The sequence below is a fragment of the Triturus cristatus genome, chromosome 3_2, assembly GCF_964204655.1.
Source record: "Triturus cristatus chromosome 3_2, aTriCri1.1, whole genome shotgun sequence".
Taxonomy (NCBI): domain Eukaryota; kingdom Metazoa; phylum Chordata; class Amphibia; order Caudata; family Salamandridae; genus Triturus; species Triturus cristatus.
Genome location: NC_140584.1, coordinates 202,897,816 through 202,916,894, shown reverse-complemented (window position 1 = coordinate 202,916,894; position 19,079 = coordinate 202,897,816). Strand labels below are relative to the sequence as shown.

Below are 19,079 nucleotides of genomic sequence, written 5' to 3'. Positions count from 1 at the left end.
AAATCCAGAATCTCTAATTGTGTAATAAAAATAAAATTTCTTCTCAACTTTTTATACTGGCAGTGGCCATTACCCACACCAAACCCAGATTTGTTTGGGGGAGGAGCAGGTGTGATTTACTCCTGAATTCCCAAGAGTATCACACCTTCTCATTAAATAAAGCTTGGTGACTCAGTCCAACATGTCTAAAAGGTGCTACAGTCCCTGCATTCCAGGATGTATGTACCGGTCTCCAGTGTTGTTTAGGATGTGCATAAGACACAGCATTTACTGTGCGCCTGCTCCTGGTAATAGCTTGACCTCATCTCTTTTTTACCATGTTCCAAACTAGATGTCAGCCCTGTTGTTAGACCTGTCTGCTTCTGAGAGTCCCCTCACACCATGATTTATTTTGTTCCCCCGTGCCTCCTAAAATTTGTCGCTTTTTATTTGTCTACCAGGACCTTTTTGTGTGTTGTCCCATGGGGTTAGATGCTCCTTGACGCTCAGTTGCTCACCAAGTTCCTGGCACCTATGTACAAGGCGCCTGACGGAACCAGTGGCATTACACACTGAGGTTGTCAACCCTAAAATGGTGGACACCATTGTCCCCTATGAGAGTGACTCCCATTGGAGTCCTTCTGACCTCTGACCCTTTGGAGGTTTTGGCGCACTTTGTGTAACCTGCAAACCTGACAGGAATCCCCTCAGAAGTTACAAGTACACAAAATGGCTGCCATAGGAAGCCCAGTATGGTGGCTCCTAATGACCAAAAAGACACCTTGGAAGGGCCATGTCATTGACACAGCCAGGGAAGGTTCTAGAACCTTCTGGCTCGTGCTGGCACCCCAGGGCACTGGCTATAAAAGGCCCAGTCCCTGGCGGCCATGATGAGAAAAAGTGGAGAAGAGAAGAAACATAGAAGAGGACTTGACACCAGATTGACACCTGCCCTGTTCCCCCCCCTGAGGCAGCTGATAGCGCAGGCAGAAGTACAGCCGAGGTTGTTGGCATGGACCCTGACTGGCGTTCCAGTCAGAAGCGCGAGCAGTGACCTCTCGCCTTCAGCGCCTGGCCAGCGAGTGCCCAATTGCCCCTCAGAGACTTTGGCCATAGTTAGAGCCTCCCCGCCTCCCCCCAGTGGTGAGATCGCGACTGCGACCCTTGACAGGGCCCCTTCAACTTAAGTGCCTCCTGGCGGGCGTTCGGACGTCTCCGAACCCACCGCCGTCGAAGCGCTGATCGTGGACAGAAGGTGAGGTGCTGCGCTGGGGCGGGGAAAGGCTGGCCTTCATTTGGGCGAGAGTACCGTCTCTGCCCTGCCCGAGTGACTTGGGGACTGTTGTTGTGGGCGGGAGCCCCCCCCCCGTGAGTGAGATCGGAGGGAGGATCGCGGAGCCCCTGGGACCCCCCTTCGCCCTTGGGAGAAGGGCCATACCGACTGGAGCGCTTACCGGCGCAGCTAAAGTGAGGTGGGACCGTCTCTTTCCCTGAAGTTGCCGCATTGTTCCGGGACTGAGGTGCGGCTCCAATTTTGAACTGTGCGCGCAGGTAGTTTGACCCCTCCGGCAGCCCGTTCAACGGTCTGAGGACTCATGAACTGAAGCCGCCTTCGGAGACCCCGCCTGCGTTGACAGAAGCGCACAGACTCCTCCGGCCGCAGTAGTATTAAACCGGCTGGCCGCAGAGTGTAATTGCCGTAGTCATTGTATGTCTTTATCTTCCAGATACACGCGCAATATGCTTGAGTGCAACTAAAGGATTATCACGAGTATCTTGTGCCCAGAGAGCCCGAACCCGTGAACACTTCAAAAACTGTAAGAGCGCGCATTCCGCATTAAATGGCAATCTAAATGTGTTTACCCCGAAAGTGATTAATTGGTGGCAGCGATACCAGTATGACCCTGAGATATTTATGTGAAACGATCGGTATCTAACTTGCTATGCAACTGTGATGTTTTGCTGATATTTATTCCAGTCATTGCTGATATTTATTCCAAATGTATTGAATCCTGATATTTATCCAGTATATTTATTTATTAGAGTCCAACCATTTATTCCTACGCAACCAGTACACAGCTAATCAAACCCATGTAAGAGAGGTGAATGTGATTAACTAATTGAACTTCTTCCAACCCAGAGAACTTTTACATAAACGAAACGTATTTATCTATAACAGTGGTGTGGTGTCCTTCTTTTTATGTGGTGTGCAGGGAGTTATTATTTGGTCATAGCCGGCTTAACACAACAGCCTTCTACTGCCTTGTCACTCGAGCCAAGCTACCCCCCTTTGTGCTGGGCTTGCCCATCGCAGGTCCAACACCTGTAATATGCATCTGTCTATTCTGCACAGGAATGGAGCCAGTGACTGAACGATTTACATACAAGACAATACATTATTAAGTAAACCATCTAATACCTGTAGCAGCGGGGAAAAATACACCAAATACGGTAAAGAAGCTTTCTCCTTCAGTGTAGTCTGGTAGTGTGTTATTGCGAAGAAGTTCTGCAGAGTAGCCAACAAAACCATGCTCTGAGGATCAAAAAAAGAAAACAATACATAAGTAACGACACCAAGATGAACATGGGACGTATGTCCTAAGCACTTCTTTTCTATTCATAGGCTACAACAGTGGCAACCTCTAATAGATGTAGTAACAAAACCCAAGCTTTGTTTAGGTCTGACATTTGAGACAGCTCCTAGTTAGACTACTGTTTTAAGTAACATAATGCATAACATACTATATAGAAGGGGCAATGGGTCAGCTCACTTTACCTAATGGCTCTCTTCATTTTGAGTGCACCTTGTTATCATCAACTTAAAAACAGTTCCAGTCCCTTTAACGACAGAGCTCCTTCAAAGTGTGCTTTTCTAATTTTATTTTTGAGCATGATCTTAAAAATACTATTTTTGCTCTCCCGTTAAGATGGATGATGAGTTTTTTCTGTCTAATTTTTAAAGTTGCACTATAAAGTGTGTAAGTGACATTGTAGCTGCCAGTAACTGGAGTGCTTCGTTGCGTATTGATTTCTTCTTGCTTCTTTCACGAAAAACAAAGGTAAGGTGCATGTTTTAAGTAACACTAGTAAAAAAGGCACGTCAGCTAAAGTTTTTTTTAATGTAGCATTTTATTTGAAAGCATATGGTAGCCACGTTTAGGAGGTGGTCTGTCTTCTTTTCAGTTTATTTTTGTGTAACAAACTTTCCATAAAAAATGTAAAAAAGAAATAACCACTACGCCTGCACGCCAAGGCTAAACTTATTGGCTTTGCCTATGCTGGTTTAAGGATATGACTCTTTACAACACCCACTAACCGCATTCGTGGATTTCTCTAAGATACTACCTTTACACCAGTATGTGTAAAATCACTAATTTCCTACCTCACATTGAGGAGGATATGCTTAGACGTAGATGTGGACATTGAGAACAGACGCAGAATGAGTTCTAGTGATGTGCACCCAATTATACAAAAAGATCAGTTTGAGAGTGCTCAGCATTTATGGATTTCAGTGCAATTGTCACACTCAGAGACAGTTCAAATGTATTATATTTAACCCTTTTCTATAGTGCTAGTGCTAATGCCACTACGAAGTATCATTACGCTATACGCCATATGAAAAAAGTTGCAAATAATCTGTTTAAGTAACAGGAGTAAGGAATGTACAATATACATCAAATTAAAGGAATGGGATCATACTAACTTAAGTTGAGAATTGGACAGGAGAGGAGGGTCGTTTGAGTTCTTATCGTGTAGGGTGTTCCATAGCTTGGTTGCAGCGTCAGTGAAGTATTATTTTAGGGCTAATGAAGTCTTGAATTCAGAGGTTTTCATATGTAACCCTTCTTTACTTCTGAGTCCCCACTAAAGGCCAGAAATGGTCAACTGTTTGCTCAGAAAGATGAATTTTCCAAACCTGTGAGCCTTAAACACAACATATTTTACATTTGCTCATGGGCTCCAATGGAAGTCGCTGCACATCCCTGAAGTCTGGAACGAGATGGTCATATTTCCTTTTGGCTGAGATGAGTGAGGCTGTGAAATGAAGAACAGCCTTCATTGGAACGAGAGGGGCCTGTGGTGCAACCGATAAAATGTAAAAGGCAAAGTCCTGGTGGGACATGATAAGGGGATTAGCAGCAGGTTGCACTTAGTTTGAGAATAGAAGGTCCTTTCTAGAGTGACTAAAAGAAGAAGTGTACTGGGCTAGGTTGTTCATGTGAGATGACAGTGATAAAGTCTTGTTGATAGTAAAACCCAGAGATTTTTCTGATGAGTAGAAGAAAAAAGAAAAAGCATCCAGTATGAGTCCTGTAAGTAGTGCAGGGTCAATTTTTTGGGAATGTGGAAGTGACAAAGATATAATCTATATTTTTTAGGAGTGGGCCATATAATGATGCCAGCTACCCAATCCTTGACTTTTGTGAGGCAGAATGGGAAAGTAAGAATACCACTGATGATTGTTTTTAATGAAATGTGTACAACAAATATTGAAAGGTACAATCATTAACAATCACAAAAAAGAAAAGGGCAGGCACAAATGAAATAGATTTAAATGATACAGAATCAGCGCACTACGGCTACATGTACAATAGCATAACCGAAGGCATGGAAACTAAAACAAATTATACAACACCCTACAACCCCCCCCCTCCGTCCTGCCCCCCGCCCCCAAACGAGTATCTGATTCCAAAGGCACGTTAGAGGCGTGCTCACCCAAGACTCCTTTCAGATCTATTGTCTACTTGGCAGGTCTTGCCAGGAAATTTTTCAAACAGTTGCAGGGCACAAACATGTACATGGGTAAAAAAGTGATTCTCTATTTTACAGGAATAGTATCCAAGCAGGGACCAAATTGGTGCATATTTCCCTCACGTTGTTAATATTATGTGATAACCAATGAAATGCTTGGAGTTGCTACTATTCCAAGGGCTTCCTTCTTTTCCCATTAACACGCTACTGCCATTTGTGCAGTCATGTCACCGGCCAAAGGACAGCCCAGCTAGTACCAGCGGCCAAGTCCGCCCCCTGCCTGAGGAGACCTACTAAGAGAAACCCAAGATCTGCAGGAAGTGGAACCGGAAACCTAGTGCTCCCCTGATGAGACTGAGGTCCTCCAACCAGAAGATTTGTAGAATAGAGCAGTTCCACCACACATGCAATGTCGTTCCCTTCCCCTGTTTACATCTCCAGCACCTATCAGTGGCTGTTGGATATACACAATGTAACTTTTCTGTATTCATGTCCCAATAATACATTAGCTTAAAATTAGACTCCGCGTTTGATACTTTTATATATTTTGGGTATATCCTTACACACAGTCTCTCATTCTTTCTCAGGGACCTCTCTATGCAAGATCTGGGCTCATGTCTGATGTTTTTAAATCAAATTGCATGTCAAAATCGATGGAAGAAAGTGACTAATGACAGTGACATTCATTAAGCATGAGGTGGTCACCATCATGACTACAATACGCCAAGAATTACCACCAACAGTCTAAAATCAAGATTGTACCAGTGGTCAGCACCATCATGAGAAGTTGCATGTCTATTTAGTACCATACGCTACAGATGACTCAAGCGCTCGTCTTAAGCAAGTAGAGCAAGTGCATCACCACCTACTGTTCAAGTGCCCGGGGTTATTCAGCATCTGTGTCAGCGACGATGAATGATGAACTAGTAACTTTTATTGACAGGCTCTGAATGTTTACAAAAGGATATTATGTTGGCTTTTTCTCATTAAACCAAACATTAAAACTAATATGAAATTTCACTAAATATATGTGTTAGATCTGGGGGTATCTAGTTGGCAGAGGTAAGTACCTTAGACCAAATGGGGACCCTTGCTTCTAGTCAGGGTACAGGGACACACACTGTAGATAACCCCTGCTCACCCTCTAGGTAGCTTGGCTCGAGCAGACAGGCTTATCCCCAAGGCAATGTGTTAAGTATTTGCAAGTAACCACCACAATGACCCCCCAGTACACCACAAATGCAGACCACACAGGTGAGTATATTAAAAATATATCTTTATCTAGTTTCAGCAATAAAAATCAACTACCATAGCATTGCACATTAGTTTCCGGTTCTCTTCAGCTTTCTCTGGTTGTTAGGAAAATAAAAAGATAGTCTCTAGTCTCTTGTGTGACTTCGTATTCAAAAAGAATACGTTTGTAGGCTCTCAGTATTTAAATAAACACGTTTCTCCAGCGGTGCCCCTGCGCTTATAACCGAAGAGCTCCTCTCAGGCTGCTCGGTGCAGGGTTTCTGCAGTTCTCGAGCGATGGACCAATCAGGTCGCGGCTCCCTCGACGAGCCCCCAGTGACGATGTCAGATGTCACCGGAGTCAGCCACTCGCAGCGCGGCTCCTCCGGCCAAGCCTCCACCAGCAACCAATCAGGTCGCGGCCTCCTCGCTTCTTTCTCCGCGGCTTTGCGGAGCGGGGAGAAGCAGCTACTGATCAATTTCGGGCCCCGGGCCGCGGCGGTGAATTGCGGGCGCCCAGTGTCAGCGCGTCGATCGAGACGCCGCCAAGCCTCTCAGCAGCTCAGTTAGCACTGGGGACGCCCACAATCTTTTGGCCACAGCAATACACGTGCCGATGAGCACGTCGGTCTTCTCAACGCGGCAGCCGGTTCCAGGCAAAGATCAGCGCGGCGCTCTCAAGCAAAGCAGAGAGCAGCCAGCGCACTTCACGGGGCAGATGTTTCAGGAACTTGACAAACAGCCCACGATCTCTGCAGTACACAGCAGCCCAGGGGGGGAACACAGCAGAGTCTTGAAGTCTTGGCAACCTTTCTGTCCCTGGGTTGCAAAACAGGCCAGCTCTTCTCAGGCCCTTGGAGATTCAAAGTTGAAGACACAGCACACAGCAAAGTCTCGTTAGGTCAAGTAGGTAGGGTCACAGCACACAGCAAGACCCCTTCTCCTCCTCAGCTTCAGTTGCACAGCAGAACAGGTCAGCCCTTAGAGCACACAGCAAGGCAATCTTCCTTCAGTCCTTCAGCGGTCCGTCTTTCAGCAGAGGTTTCTCTTGATTGTAGAATCTAAAAATCTGTTGTCAGGGGTCCTGTACTTATACCCCTAAAAGTCTTTGAAGTCTTTGTGCAAGTGGGTCCTGAGCCCGGTCTGATCCAGTTCTGGGTGTTGCTGGAGCACTTTGTTTTCCTGGCTTCTGCTTTCCTTTCAGAGTGAGGGGCAGAGTCGTCAGCCGCCCAGCAGGAGGTGGAGCCAGCAGTGTGGCAGGCAGGCACAGCCCTATTCACTCCCAGGTGCTATCTCCTCCCTCCACTCTACTTGCAAATGCAGTCATTCAGCAAAGGGCTGACTCATCCAACCTCCTGGGGGCTCCCCAGCCCCTGTCACTCTCAAACCAGACAGTCAATCCACAAGCATGCCCAGGCACGCAGAAGGTCAGACAAGAGAACAGCTACTCTCTAAAAAGTACTGTTCTCCAACTCAGGATTTAAAAACAACCTCTCCTAAAAGATGTGTTATTAAATGCTGAGCTCAGGGATATCAAACACTCATGTCTTATCTTGTTCCTATGAGAAGATAGGCTGATGGCCATTGGCACCAGCCTCCCCCATGTTAGCCTATGGAGCAAGATAACCTTGCAGCAGTGAACACACAAAATGGCCGCTGTTCACTACCAGAGCATGATACCTGCACTAGTACATGCTCTACCTTTTACATACACTGCACCCTGCCCAGGGGGGTACCTTGGGCCTTCCATATGGATGACTGATGTGCACAAAAAGGGAAGGGTTAGGCCCGGCCAGTGTGGACACTGGCCAGGAGGACATGGCAGTCCAGGGACTGCAAGCAGGCCTGCGGTGGCAGGCCTGAGACACCATTTTAGGGCTACTCGTGTGGGTGGCGCAATCAGCGCTGCAGGCCCACTAGTAGCATCTGTCATCACCAGCCCTGGCACACACAGTGCACTTTACTAGGGACTTCATGGTGATACAAATATGCCAATCAGGTATATCCAATCGATATGATATTTTACACAGGGAGCACTTACACTCTGGCACTGATTAGCAGTGGCAGAGTGTCCAAAGCATCTAAACCAGCAAAAACGAAATTCAGCACAGCATCAAAAATCCAGGTAGCAGAGGCAAAAGATAGGGGAAAAACCCACGCCAAGGATGTCAGGTCTAACACGTGTCCCCTCCAGCTGAAAGTGGGGAGAACTACCCACCCTCTTGGGAGTTCTCATCACTAAGGCGGAAAAACCTGGACAGACCATCAGCATTGGCGTGTTCTGTACCGGGACGGTGTTCCACCGTGAAGTCCATTCCCTGTAGGGAGATGGACCACCTCAACAGTTTTGGATTCTCACCCCTCATCTGCATTAACCATCGGAGGGGCCTGTGGTCGGTCTGAACACGGAAGTGAGTCCCAAACAGGTAGGGCCTCAGCTTCTTCAGGGCCCAGACCACAGCAAATGCTTTCCTTTCAATAGCACTCCACCTCTGTTCCCTGGGGAGTAGCCTCCTACTAATGAAAGCTACAGGTTGGTCCCCGCCCTCGTCGTCCATCTGTGAGAGTACTGCTCCCACACCTTGCTCTGAAGCGTCTGTTTGCACTATGAACTCACTGGAAAAGTCAGGTGCCTTAAGCACCGGTGCTGTGCACATTGCAGTTTTCAGGGCATCAAAAGCAGTTTGACAGGCCTCGGTCCAATTCACTTTCCTGGGATGATTTCTAGAGGTTAGTTCTGTCAAGGGGGCAACAATGTTGCCATATCCCTTGATGAACCGTCTGTAATACCCGGTGAGTCCTAGAAAGGCTCTCACCTCTGTCTGGATCTTGGGGGGTTCCCAAGCCAGAATGGTATCAATCTTCGCCTGTAGGGGCGCCACCTGGCCGCTCCCCACCTGGTGTCCCAAGTACACCACGGATCCCTGCCCTATCTGGCACGTGCTGGCCTTGATAGTGAGGCCTGCCTTCTGCAGAGCCTTCAACGCTTCACAGAGGTGTTGCAAGTGTTCCTCCCAAGTGGAGCTGAACACAGCAATGTCATCCAAGTATGCGGCGCTGAATTGCTCCAGCCCGGTCAGTACCCGGTTGACCAGTCTCTGGAAGGTGGCAGGGGCATTTTTCAATCCAAAGGGCATGAAGCAAAACTGGAAATGCCCCTCTGGTGTTGAAAATGCCGACCTCTCCTTTGCCCCCTCAGTTAAGGCAATCTGCCAGTACCCTGAAGTCAAATCAAATGTGCTGAGATACCTGGCAGCTCCCAACCGATCCACAAGCTCGTCAGCTCTGGGGATGCGCGTCAGTCTTGGTGACCGCATTGAGCCCACGGTAGTCCACGCAAAACCGAAGTTCTGGCGGGCCACTGGGTGTAGCAGCTTTCTTAGGAACTAGGACCACTGGGCTAGCCCAGGGACTGCTGGAGGGCTCAATTACCCCTAGCGCCAACATCTTGGAAACTTCTTCCTTGATGCTGGCCCTGACCTTGTCAGCTACTCTGTAAAACTTCTGTTTCACAGGTAGACTATCTCCAGTGTCCACATCATGGACGCACCAATTGGTGACACCTGGGGTCAGGGAAAACAGGGAGGCAAACTGACCCAACACCTGGCGACAGTCTCTCTGTTGTTCTGGGGTCAGGGTGGGCGAGAGGACCACACCCTCCACTGACCCGTCTTGCTCCTTGGCTGCCGGGAGGTCAGGGAGAGGATCACAATCCTCTTCCCCTCTATCAGCTGTAGCCATGAGCATTGTCACTTCAGACCTCTCAAAGTGGGGCTTGAGGCGGTTCACATGCAAGACTCTCAGGTGCTGCCTAGGAGTCTTCATGTTGATCAGGTAGGTCACCTCACTCTTGCGCTCTACCACCTCATATGGCCCGGTCCACTTGTCACGGAGCGCACAAGGCTCCACCGGCGCCATCACCCACACTTTCTGCCCAGGATGAAATTCAACCAGAGTGGTATTCTGGTCGTACCATCTTTTCATCTCTTCCTGGCTGGCTTCTAGGTTCTCTTGAGCGAGCTTCCTGAAGCGCTGCATCTGGTTGCGGATGGCCAGCACATAGCTGAACACATCCTGGGGGGTTTTCCCACAGGATTTCTCCCACCCCTCCTTCACCAGTGTGAGAGGTCCTCTAACAGGGTGGCCATACAGCAGTTCAAAGGGGCTGAACCCTAAGGACTTCTGAGGCACCTCCCGGTAGGCAAACAACAGGCATGGTAACAAGACGTCCCACTTCCGTCTCATGGGCTCCGCTAGGCCCATAATCATACCTTTCAGGGTGCGGTTGAACCTTTCAACCAACCCATTTCCTTGAGGGTGGTAAGGAGTGGTAAACTTATAAGTTACCCCACACTCCTCCCACAGAGACTTCATGTACCTAGAGATGAAGTTGGTACCCCGGTCGGAGACCACCTCTCTGGGGAACCCCAAGCGGGAAAAGATCCCCATCAACGCACGGCCCACCATGGGTGCTGTGATTGTCCTGAGAGGGACTGCTTCCGGGTACCGGGTGGCGTGGTCCACCAAGACCAGGATGAACCTGTTGCCTAAGGCAGTCTTGGGGTCCAGGGGCCCCACGATGTCAATTCCTACCCGCTCGAAAGGGGTGCTCACCACAGGAAAAGGTTGGAGGGGTGCCACGCACTTTCCTCCGCTCTTACCACTGGCTTGACATGTTTGGCAAGACTTACAAAAGGTACTGACGTGCTTCTTCATCTAGGGCCAGTAAAAGTGGGTGACAAGCCTGTGATAGGTCTTGTCTTGCCCCAGATGTCCTGCGAGAGGTACGTCATGAACCAGACCCAGTAGGAAGTTCCTGAAGCGCTCGGGTACCACCAGCACACGGGCTGCACCGGGCTCAGCAAACTTAGGCTCACTATAAAGTAAGTCATCCTCCCAGTAAATCAAATGTTCCTTGGACCCTAGGCCTGCTGCCTGGTCTGCAGCCTGCTGCCGCACACCAATGAGAGAAGGGCACTCCTTCTGAGCCTGGCAGAACTCCTCCCTGGAGGGACCACCCTCTTGCTGCTAATGGGTCAGCTCAGGCAATTCCCCCAGTTCGGCCATCTGTTCCCCTGTAGGTTCCTGGGCATCCCCCTCAGGTTCTGCTTCCTCCTGGACCGTGGGAACGGTGGGGGCCGGTTTCCCGCGCCCTCTGCCCCTTCCTCTCTTGGCAGGTTCCTGGGCCATTGTTCCAGGCTCCAATTCTACTGATCCACCCCTACTGGCTGTCATAGCACGTGTGGATACACAGATCCAAGCTGGCAGACCTAACATTTCCAAGTGAGTTCTGCGCTCTACGTCCTTCCATGGAGAACTCTCCAGGTCGTTACCCAACAGACAATCTACAGGCAAGGCATCACTGACACAGACTTTCAAGGTACCAGAGACTCCCCCCCATGTAAAGGGAACACGTGCCATCTTGCAGAGGCGCACTGAGGTGTCAGCTGCCACTACGGGGCGGAGTACATTGGGAATTACTTGCTCTTCAGACACCCACTGGCACCGGACACACGTCACACTGGCCCCGGTGTCTCTCAGAGCCTCTATCTCCCTCCCATTGATGGTCACCTTCTGCCCGTATTTTTTAGTGTTAGCGGGTATCAAGGTATCCTGGACCATCTCTTGGTCTCCTAAAGAGACAAGGGTCATCATAGCTAATCCCTCCTCCCCACTGGAAACCAACTCCCCTCCCAAAGCTACACTAGCTAACCCTGGGACTGGGGCAGCAGCTGGTACTGGGGGTTTCTTGGGACATTTGGGGGCGATGTGCCCCACTTCCCTACAAGCATAGCAAGTAGGGGGAGGTCTATTGTCCTGTCTGCCCTTATGGGGCCAAGACTTCTTAGGCTTGGGGGCTTGGGACTCCTTTTCCGTGAAACTGTTGTGGGGCCCTTTAGAGAACTCCTTACTGTTACCCTTGTCCTCTCCACCTTTCTGCTGGGGACCCTGTCCACCCTTGGCTGGGATACTTACCACCCCTTTGTTGACCCTGGTGCTAATCCAGCGGTCTGCCTCTTTAGCAAGCTCACTGGGATCAGTTAACTTGCTGTCTAAAAGATGCTGGCGCAGCTCTGGATCACATAGACTACTCAAGTGCTCCCAACTAATCAAGTGACACAACCCCACATAATCAGTAACTTTGCTGCCCTTTATCCAACCTTCCAGTGCACGCGTGTACATACTCACACACTCCACCCAAGTACTTGAATCAAGTTTCTTGAAGTTCCTAAACTTCTGGCAGTACTGTTCTGGTGTAAGCCCATACCTGAGGCATAAGGCCTCCTTCATAGTGGGGTAGGTTAAGGTACCTGCTGCTTCTAAGGGTGCTAAGACATCCCTCCCAGAGGCCTCAAAATGCTTCCACAAACCTGCCCCCCAACTCTTTTCAGGCACTTAATTCATCTTCAAGGAAAGCTCATAGGATCTAAACCATGCATAGATATCCTCACCCCTCTGATAATTCTGCACCAAATCTTTTGGTATGTATACATTACCCGCCTGTACTGGTTGTGCACTGCCACCATTAGGACTGGACTCCACCTGTTTAGCTTTAATGTCCAGCTCCCTCATGCTCAACTCATGAGCCAACTGGAGTTTTCTCTCTTCCAAAGCGAGAGCATTCCTCCTCTCTTCCGCCTTCTTCTCACTGTCAAGGCGCAATTTTCTTTCCTCTGCTTGAGCTTTGAGCTTAAAAAGTACAATCTCATGGGCCCTAATCCTCTGATTCTCCTCCAGCTCCCCTGGAGAGAGGCCCCTACTGGAAGGGGTGTTGCCAGCCCTAGATGCTGGTCTATTCACTGGCAAATCACTGGATCCAAATCCATGCTCCTGTGCACCTTCCTCTCCAGTCAAATCCTCTGGCGCAACATGTTTGGCCTCCCACCAGGCCCTTAGAGCTTTCTGTAGCTCTTCCTTGTTTGCGCTGCCCTTCATTGGGCATCCTAGCTGCTTGCAGAATTGCTTCAGCTGCTCCTTTTTGTATGTGAGCAACTCCTTTACTTCAAATTGCAATTCCATCTCCTCGCCTACTCCATTCAGAGACATGATGCTTCCTAAGTCTTCCAAAGATCGGCTTCAAATTTTGGGCAATATGTAGCTGCTAACTAGACTAGTGATGTACAAAGAATCACTGCAGGTCAAGTGCAAATACTGGTTCTAATCCGCACCGCTGACCACCAATGTTAGATCTGGGGGTCTCTAGTTGGCAGAGGTAAGTACCTTAGACCAAATAGGGACCCTTGCTTCTAGTCAGGGTACAGGGACACACACTGTAGATAACCCCTGCTCACCCTCTAGGTAGCTTGGCTCGAGCAGACAGGCTTATCCCCAAGGCAATGTGTTAAGTATTTGCAAGTAACCACCACAATGACCCCCCAGTACACCACAAATGTAGACCACATAGGTGAGTATATTAAAAATATATCTTTATCTAGTTTCAGCAATAAAAATCAACTACCATAGCATTGCACATTAGTTTCCGGTTCTCTTCAGCTTTCTCTGGTTGTTAGGAAAATAAAAAGATAGTCTCTAGTCTCTTGTGTGACTTCGTATTCAAAAAGAATAAGTTTGTAGACTCTCAGTATTTAAATAAACACGTTTCTCCAGCGGTGCCCCTGCGCTTATAACCGAAGCGCTCCTCTCAGGCTGCTCGGTGCAGGGTTTCTGCAGCTCTCGAGCGATGGACCAATTAGGTCGCGGCTTCCTCGACGAGCCCCCAGTGACGATGTCAGATGTCACCGGAGTCAGCCACTCGCAGCGCGGCTCCTCCGGCCAAGCCTCCACCAGCAACCAATCAGGTCGCGGCCTCCTCGCTTCTTTCTCCGCGGCTTTGCGGAGCGGGCAAAAGCAGCTACTGATCAATTTCGTGCCCCGGGCCGCGGCGGTGAGTTGCGGGCAGGGTATTTTAAGGTGCCCAGAGTCAGCGGGTCGATCGAGACGCCGCCAAGCCTCACAGCAGCTCAGTTAGCACTGGGGACGCCCACAATCTTTTGGCCACAGCAATACACGTGCCGATGAGCACGTCGGTCTTCTCAACGCGGCAGCCGGTTCCAGGCAAAGATCAGCGCGGCGCTCTCAAGCAAAGCAAAGAGCAGCCAGCGCACTTCACGGGGCAGATGTTTCAGGAACTTGACAAACAGCCCACGATCTCTGCAGTACACAGCAGCCCGGGGGGGACACAGCAGAGTCTTGAAGTCTTGGCAACCTTTCTGTTCCTGGGTTGCAAAACAGGAGGCCAGCTCTTCTCAGGCCCTTGGAGATTCAAAGTTGAAGACACAGCACACAGCAAAGTCTCGTTAGGTCAAGTAGGTAGGGTCACAGCACACAGCAAGACCCCTTCTCCTCCTCAGCTTCAGTTGCACAGCAGAACAGGTCAGCCCTTAGAGCACACAGCAAGGCAATCTTCCTTCAGTCCTTCAGCGGTCAGTCCTTCAGCGGTCCTTCTTTCAGCAGAGGTTCCTCTTGATTGTAGAATCTAAAAATCTGTTGTCAGGGGTCCTGTACTTATACCCCTAAAAGTCTTTGAAGTCTTTGTGCAAGTGGGTCCTGAGCCCGGTCTGATCCAGTTCTGGGTGTTGCTGGAGCACTTTGTTTTCCTGGCTTCTGCTTTCCGTTCAGAGTGATTGGCAGAGTCGTCAGCCGCCCAGCAGGAGGTGGAGCCAGCAGTGTGGCAGGCAGGCACAGCCCTATTCACTCCCAGGTGCTATCTCCTCCCTCCACTCTACTTGCAAATGCAGTCATTCAGCAAAGGGTTGACTCATCCAACCTCCTGGGGGCTCCCCAGCCCCTGTCACTCTCAAACCAAACAGTCAATCCACAAGCATGCCCAGGCACGCAGAAGGTCAGACAAGAGAACAGCTACTCTCTAAAAAGTACTGTTCTCCAACTCTGGATTTAAAAACAACCTCTCCTAAAAGATGTGTTATTAAATGCTGAGCTCAGGGATATCAAACACTCATGTCTTATATTGTTCCTATGAGAAGATAGGCTGATGGCCATTGGCACCAGCCTCCCCCATGTTAGCCTATGGAGCAAGATAACCTTGCAGCAGCGAACAAACAAAATGGCCGCTGTTCACTACCAGAGCATGATACCTGCACTAGTACATGCTCTACCTTTTACATACACTGCACCCTGCCCAGGGGGGTACCTTTGGCCTTCCATAGGGATGACTGATGTGCACAAAAAGGGAAGGGTTAGGCCCGGCCAGTGTGGACACTGGCCAGGAGGACATGGCAGTCCAGGGACTGCTGGTAGGCCTGCGGTGGCAGGCCTGAGACACCATTTTAGGGCTACTCGTGTGGGTGGCGCAATCAGCGCTGCAGGCCCACTAGTAGCATCTGTCATCACCAGCCCTGGCACACACAGTGCACTTTACTAGGGACTTCATGGTGATACAAATATGCCAATCAGGTATATCCAATCGATATGATATTTTACACAGGGAGCACTTACACTCTGGCACTGATTAGCAGTGGCAGAGTGTCCAAAGCATCTAAACCAGCAAAATCGAAATTCAGCACAGCATCAAAAATCCAGGTAGCAGAGGCAAAAGATAGGGGAAAAACCCACGCCAAGGATGTCAGGTCTAACACGTGTCCCCTCCAGCTGAAAGTGGGGAGAACTACCCACCATCTTGGGAGTTCTCATCACTAAGGCGGAAAAACCTGGACAGACCATCAGCATTGGCGTGTTCGGTACCGGGACGGTGTTCCACCGTGAAGTCCATTCCCTGTAGGGAGATGGACCACCTCAACAGTTTTGGATTCTCACCCCTCATCTGCATTAACCATCTGAGGGGCCTGTGGTCAGTCTGAACACGGAAGTGAGTCCCAAACAGGTAGGGCCTCAGCTTCTTCAGGGCCCAGACCACAGCAAATGCTTCCCTTTCAATAGCACTCCACCTCTGTTCCCTGGGGAGTAGCCTCCTACTAATGAAAGCTACAGGTTGGTCCCCGCCCTCGTCGTCCATCTGTGAGAGTACTGCTCCCACACCTTGCTCTGAAGCGTCTGTTTGCACTATGAACTCACTGGAAAAGTCAGGTGCCTTAAGCACCGGTGCTGTGCACATTGCAGTTTTCAGGGTATCAAAAGCAGTTTGACAGGCCTCGGTCCAATTCACTTTCCTGGGCTGATTTCTTGAGGTTAGTTCTGTCAAGGGGGCAACAATGGTGCCATATCCCTTGATGAACCGTCTGTAATACCCGGTGAGTCCTAGAAAGGCTCTCACCTCTGTCTGGGTCTTGGGGGGTTCCCAAGCCAGAATGGTATCAATCTTCGCCTGTAGGGGCGCCACCTGGCCGCTCCCCACCTGGTGTCCCAAGTACACCACGGATCCCTGCCCTATCTGGCACTTGCTGGCCTTGATAGTGAGGCCTGCCTTCTGCAGAGCCTTCAACGCTTCACAGAGGTGTTGCAAGTGTTCCTCCCAAGTGGAGCTGAACACAGCAATGTCATCCAAGTATGCGGCGCTGAATTGCTCCAGCCCGGTCAGTACCCGGTTGACCAGTCTCTGGAAGGTGGCAGGGGCATTTTTCAATCCAAAGGGCATGACGCGAAACTGGAAATGCCCCTCTGGTGTTGAAATGCCGACCTCTCCTTTGCACCCTCAGTTAAGGCAATCTGCCAGTACCCTGAAGTCAAATAAAAGGTGCTGAGATACCTGGCAGCTCCCAACCGATCCACAAGCTCGTCAGCTCTGGGGATGGGGTGCGCGTCAGTCTTGGTGACCTCATTGAGCCCACGGTAGTCCACGCAAAACCGAAGTTCTGGCGGGCCACCGGGTGTAGCAGCTTTCTTAGGAACTAGGACCACTGGGCTAGCCCAGGGACTGCTGGAGGGCTCAATTACCCCTAGCGCCAACATCTTGGAAACTTCTTCCTTGATGCTGGCCCTGACCTTGTCAGCTACTCTGTAAAACTTCTGTTTCACAGGTAGACTATCTCCAGTGTCCACATCATGGACGCACCAATTGGTGACACCTGGGGTCAGGGAAAACAGGGAGGCAAACTGACCCAACACCTGGCGACAGTCTCTCTGTTGTTCTGGGTGGGCGAGAGAACCACACCCTCCACTGACCCGTTTTGCTCCTTGGCTGCCAGGAGGTCAGGGAGAGGATCACTATCCTCTTCCCCTCCATCATCTGTAGCCATGAGCATTGTCACTTCAGACCTCTCAAAGTGGGGCTTGAGGCGGTTCACATGCAAGACTCTCAGGTGCTGCCTAGGAGTCTTCATGTTGATCAGGTAGGTCACCTCACTCTTGCGCTCTACCACCTCATATGGCCCGGTCCACTTGTCACGGAGCGCACAAGGCTCTACCGTCGCCATCACCCACACTTTCTGCCCAGGATGAAATTCAACCAGAGTGGTATTCTGGTCGTACCATCTTTTCATCTCTTCCTGGCTGGCTTCTAGGTTCTCTTGAGCGAGCTTCCTGAAGCGCTGCATCTGGTTGCGGATGGCCAGCACATAGCTGAACACATCCTGGGGGGTTTTCCCACGGGATTTCTCCCACCCCTCCTTCACCAGTGTGAGAGGTCCTCTAACAGGGTGGCCATACAGCAGTTCAAAGGGGCTAAAACCTAAGGACTTCTGACGCACCTCCCGGTAGGCAAACAACAGGCATGGTAACAAGACGTCCCACTTCCGTCTCATGGGCTCCGCTAGGCCCATAATCATACCTTTCAGGGTGCGGTTGAACCATTCAACCAACCCATTTCCTTGAGGGTGGTAAGGAGTGGTGAACTTATAAGTTACCCCACACTCCTCCCACAGAGACTTCATGTACCTAGAGATGAAGTTGGTATCCCGGTCGGAGACCACCTCTCTGGGGAACCCCACGCGGGAAAAGATCCCCATCAACGCACGGCCCACCACGGGTGCTGTGATTGTCCTGAGAGGGACTGCTTCCGGGTACCGGGTGGCGTGGTCCACCAAGACCAGGATGAACCTGTTGCCTAAGGCAGTCTTGGGGTCCAGGGGCCCCACAATGTCAATTCCTACCCGCTCGAAAGGGGTGCTCACCACAGGAAAAGGTTGGAGGGGTGCCACGCACTTTCCTCCGCTCTTACCACTGGCTTGACATGTTTGGCAAGACTTACAAAAGGTACTGACGTGCTTCTTCATCTGGGGCCAGTAAAAGTGGGTGACAAGCCTGTGATAGGTCTTGTCTTGCCCCAGATGTCCTGCGAGAGGTACGTCATGAGCCAGACCCAGTAGGAAGTTCCTGAAGCGCTCGGGTACCACCAGCACACGGGCTGCACCGGGCTCAGCAAACTTAGGCTCACTATAAAGTAAGTCATCCTCCCAGTAAATCAAATGTTCCTTGGACCCTAGGCCTGCTGCCTGGTCTGCAGCCTGCTGCCGCACACCAATGAGAGAAGGGCACTCCTTCTGAGCCTGGCAGAACTCCTCCCTGGAGGGACCACCCTCTTGCTGCCAATGGGTCAGCTCAGGCAATTCCCCCAGTTCGGCCACCTGTTCCCCTGTAGGTTCCTGGGCATCCCCCTCAGGTTCTGCTTCCTCCTGGACCGTGGGAACGGTGGGGGCCGGTTTCCCGCGCCCTCTGGCCCTTCCTCTCTTGGCAGGTTCCTGGGCCATTGTTCCAGGCTCCAATTCTACTGATCCACCCCTACTGGCTGTCATAGCACGCGTGGATAGACAGATCCACGCTGGCAGACCTAACATTTCCAAGTGAGTTCTGCGCTCTACGTCCTTCCATGGAGAACTCTCCAGGTCGTTACCCAACAGACAATCTACGGGCAAGGCATCACTGACACAGACTTCCAAGGTACCAGAGACTCCCCCCATGTAAAGGGAACACGTGCCATCTTGCAGAGGCGCACTGAGGTGTCAGCTGCCACTACGGGGCGGAGTACATTGGGAATGACTTGCTCTTCAGACACCCACTGGCACCGGACAGACGTCACACTGGCCCCGGTGTCTCTCAGAGCCTCTATCTCCCTCCCATTGATGGTCCTCTTCTGCCCGTATTTTTTAGTGTTAGCGGGTATCAAGGTATCCTGGACCATCTCTTGGTCTCCTAAAGAGACAAGGGTCATCATAGCTAATCCCTCCTCCCCACTGGAAACAAACTCCCCTCCCAAAGCTACA

The 19,079-nt window shown here is 50.4% G+C and overlaps 1 protein-coding gene across 2 annotated transcripts in view; it reads right to left on the bottom strand.

Moving 5' to 3' along the window:
- SLC12A8 (solute carrier family 12 member 8) overlaps window positions 1-19,079 on the bottom strand; it is a 454,444-nt gene that overhangs the window by 112,037 nt on the left and 323,328 nt on the right. Inside the window, exon 6 of one of the 2 annotated variants that reach the window (XM_085647509.1) lies at window positions 2,399-2,512. The exons of the other annotated variant lie outside the window; for it this stretch is intronic. Coding sequence (XP_085503635.1) covers window positions 2,399-2,512 — 114 coding nt within the window. The remainder of the gene's footprint in view (window positions 1-2,398; window positions 2,513-19,079) is intronic. 2 annotated transcript variants of the gene reach the window in all.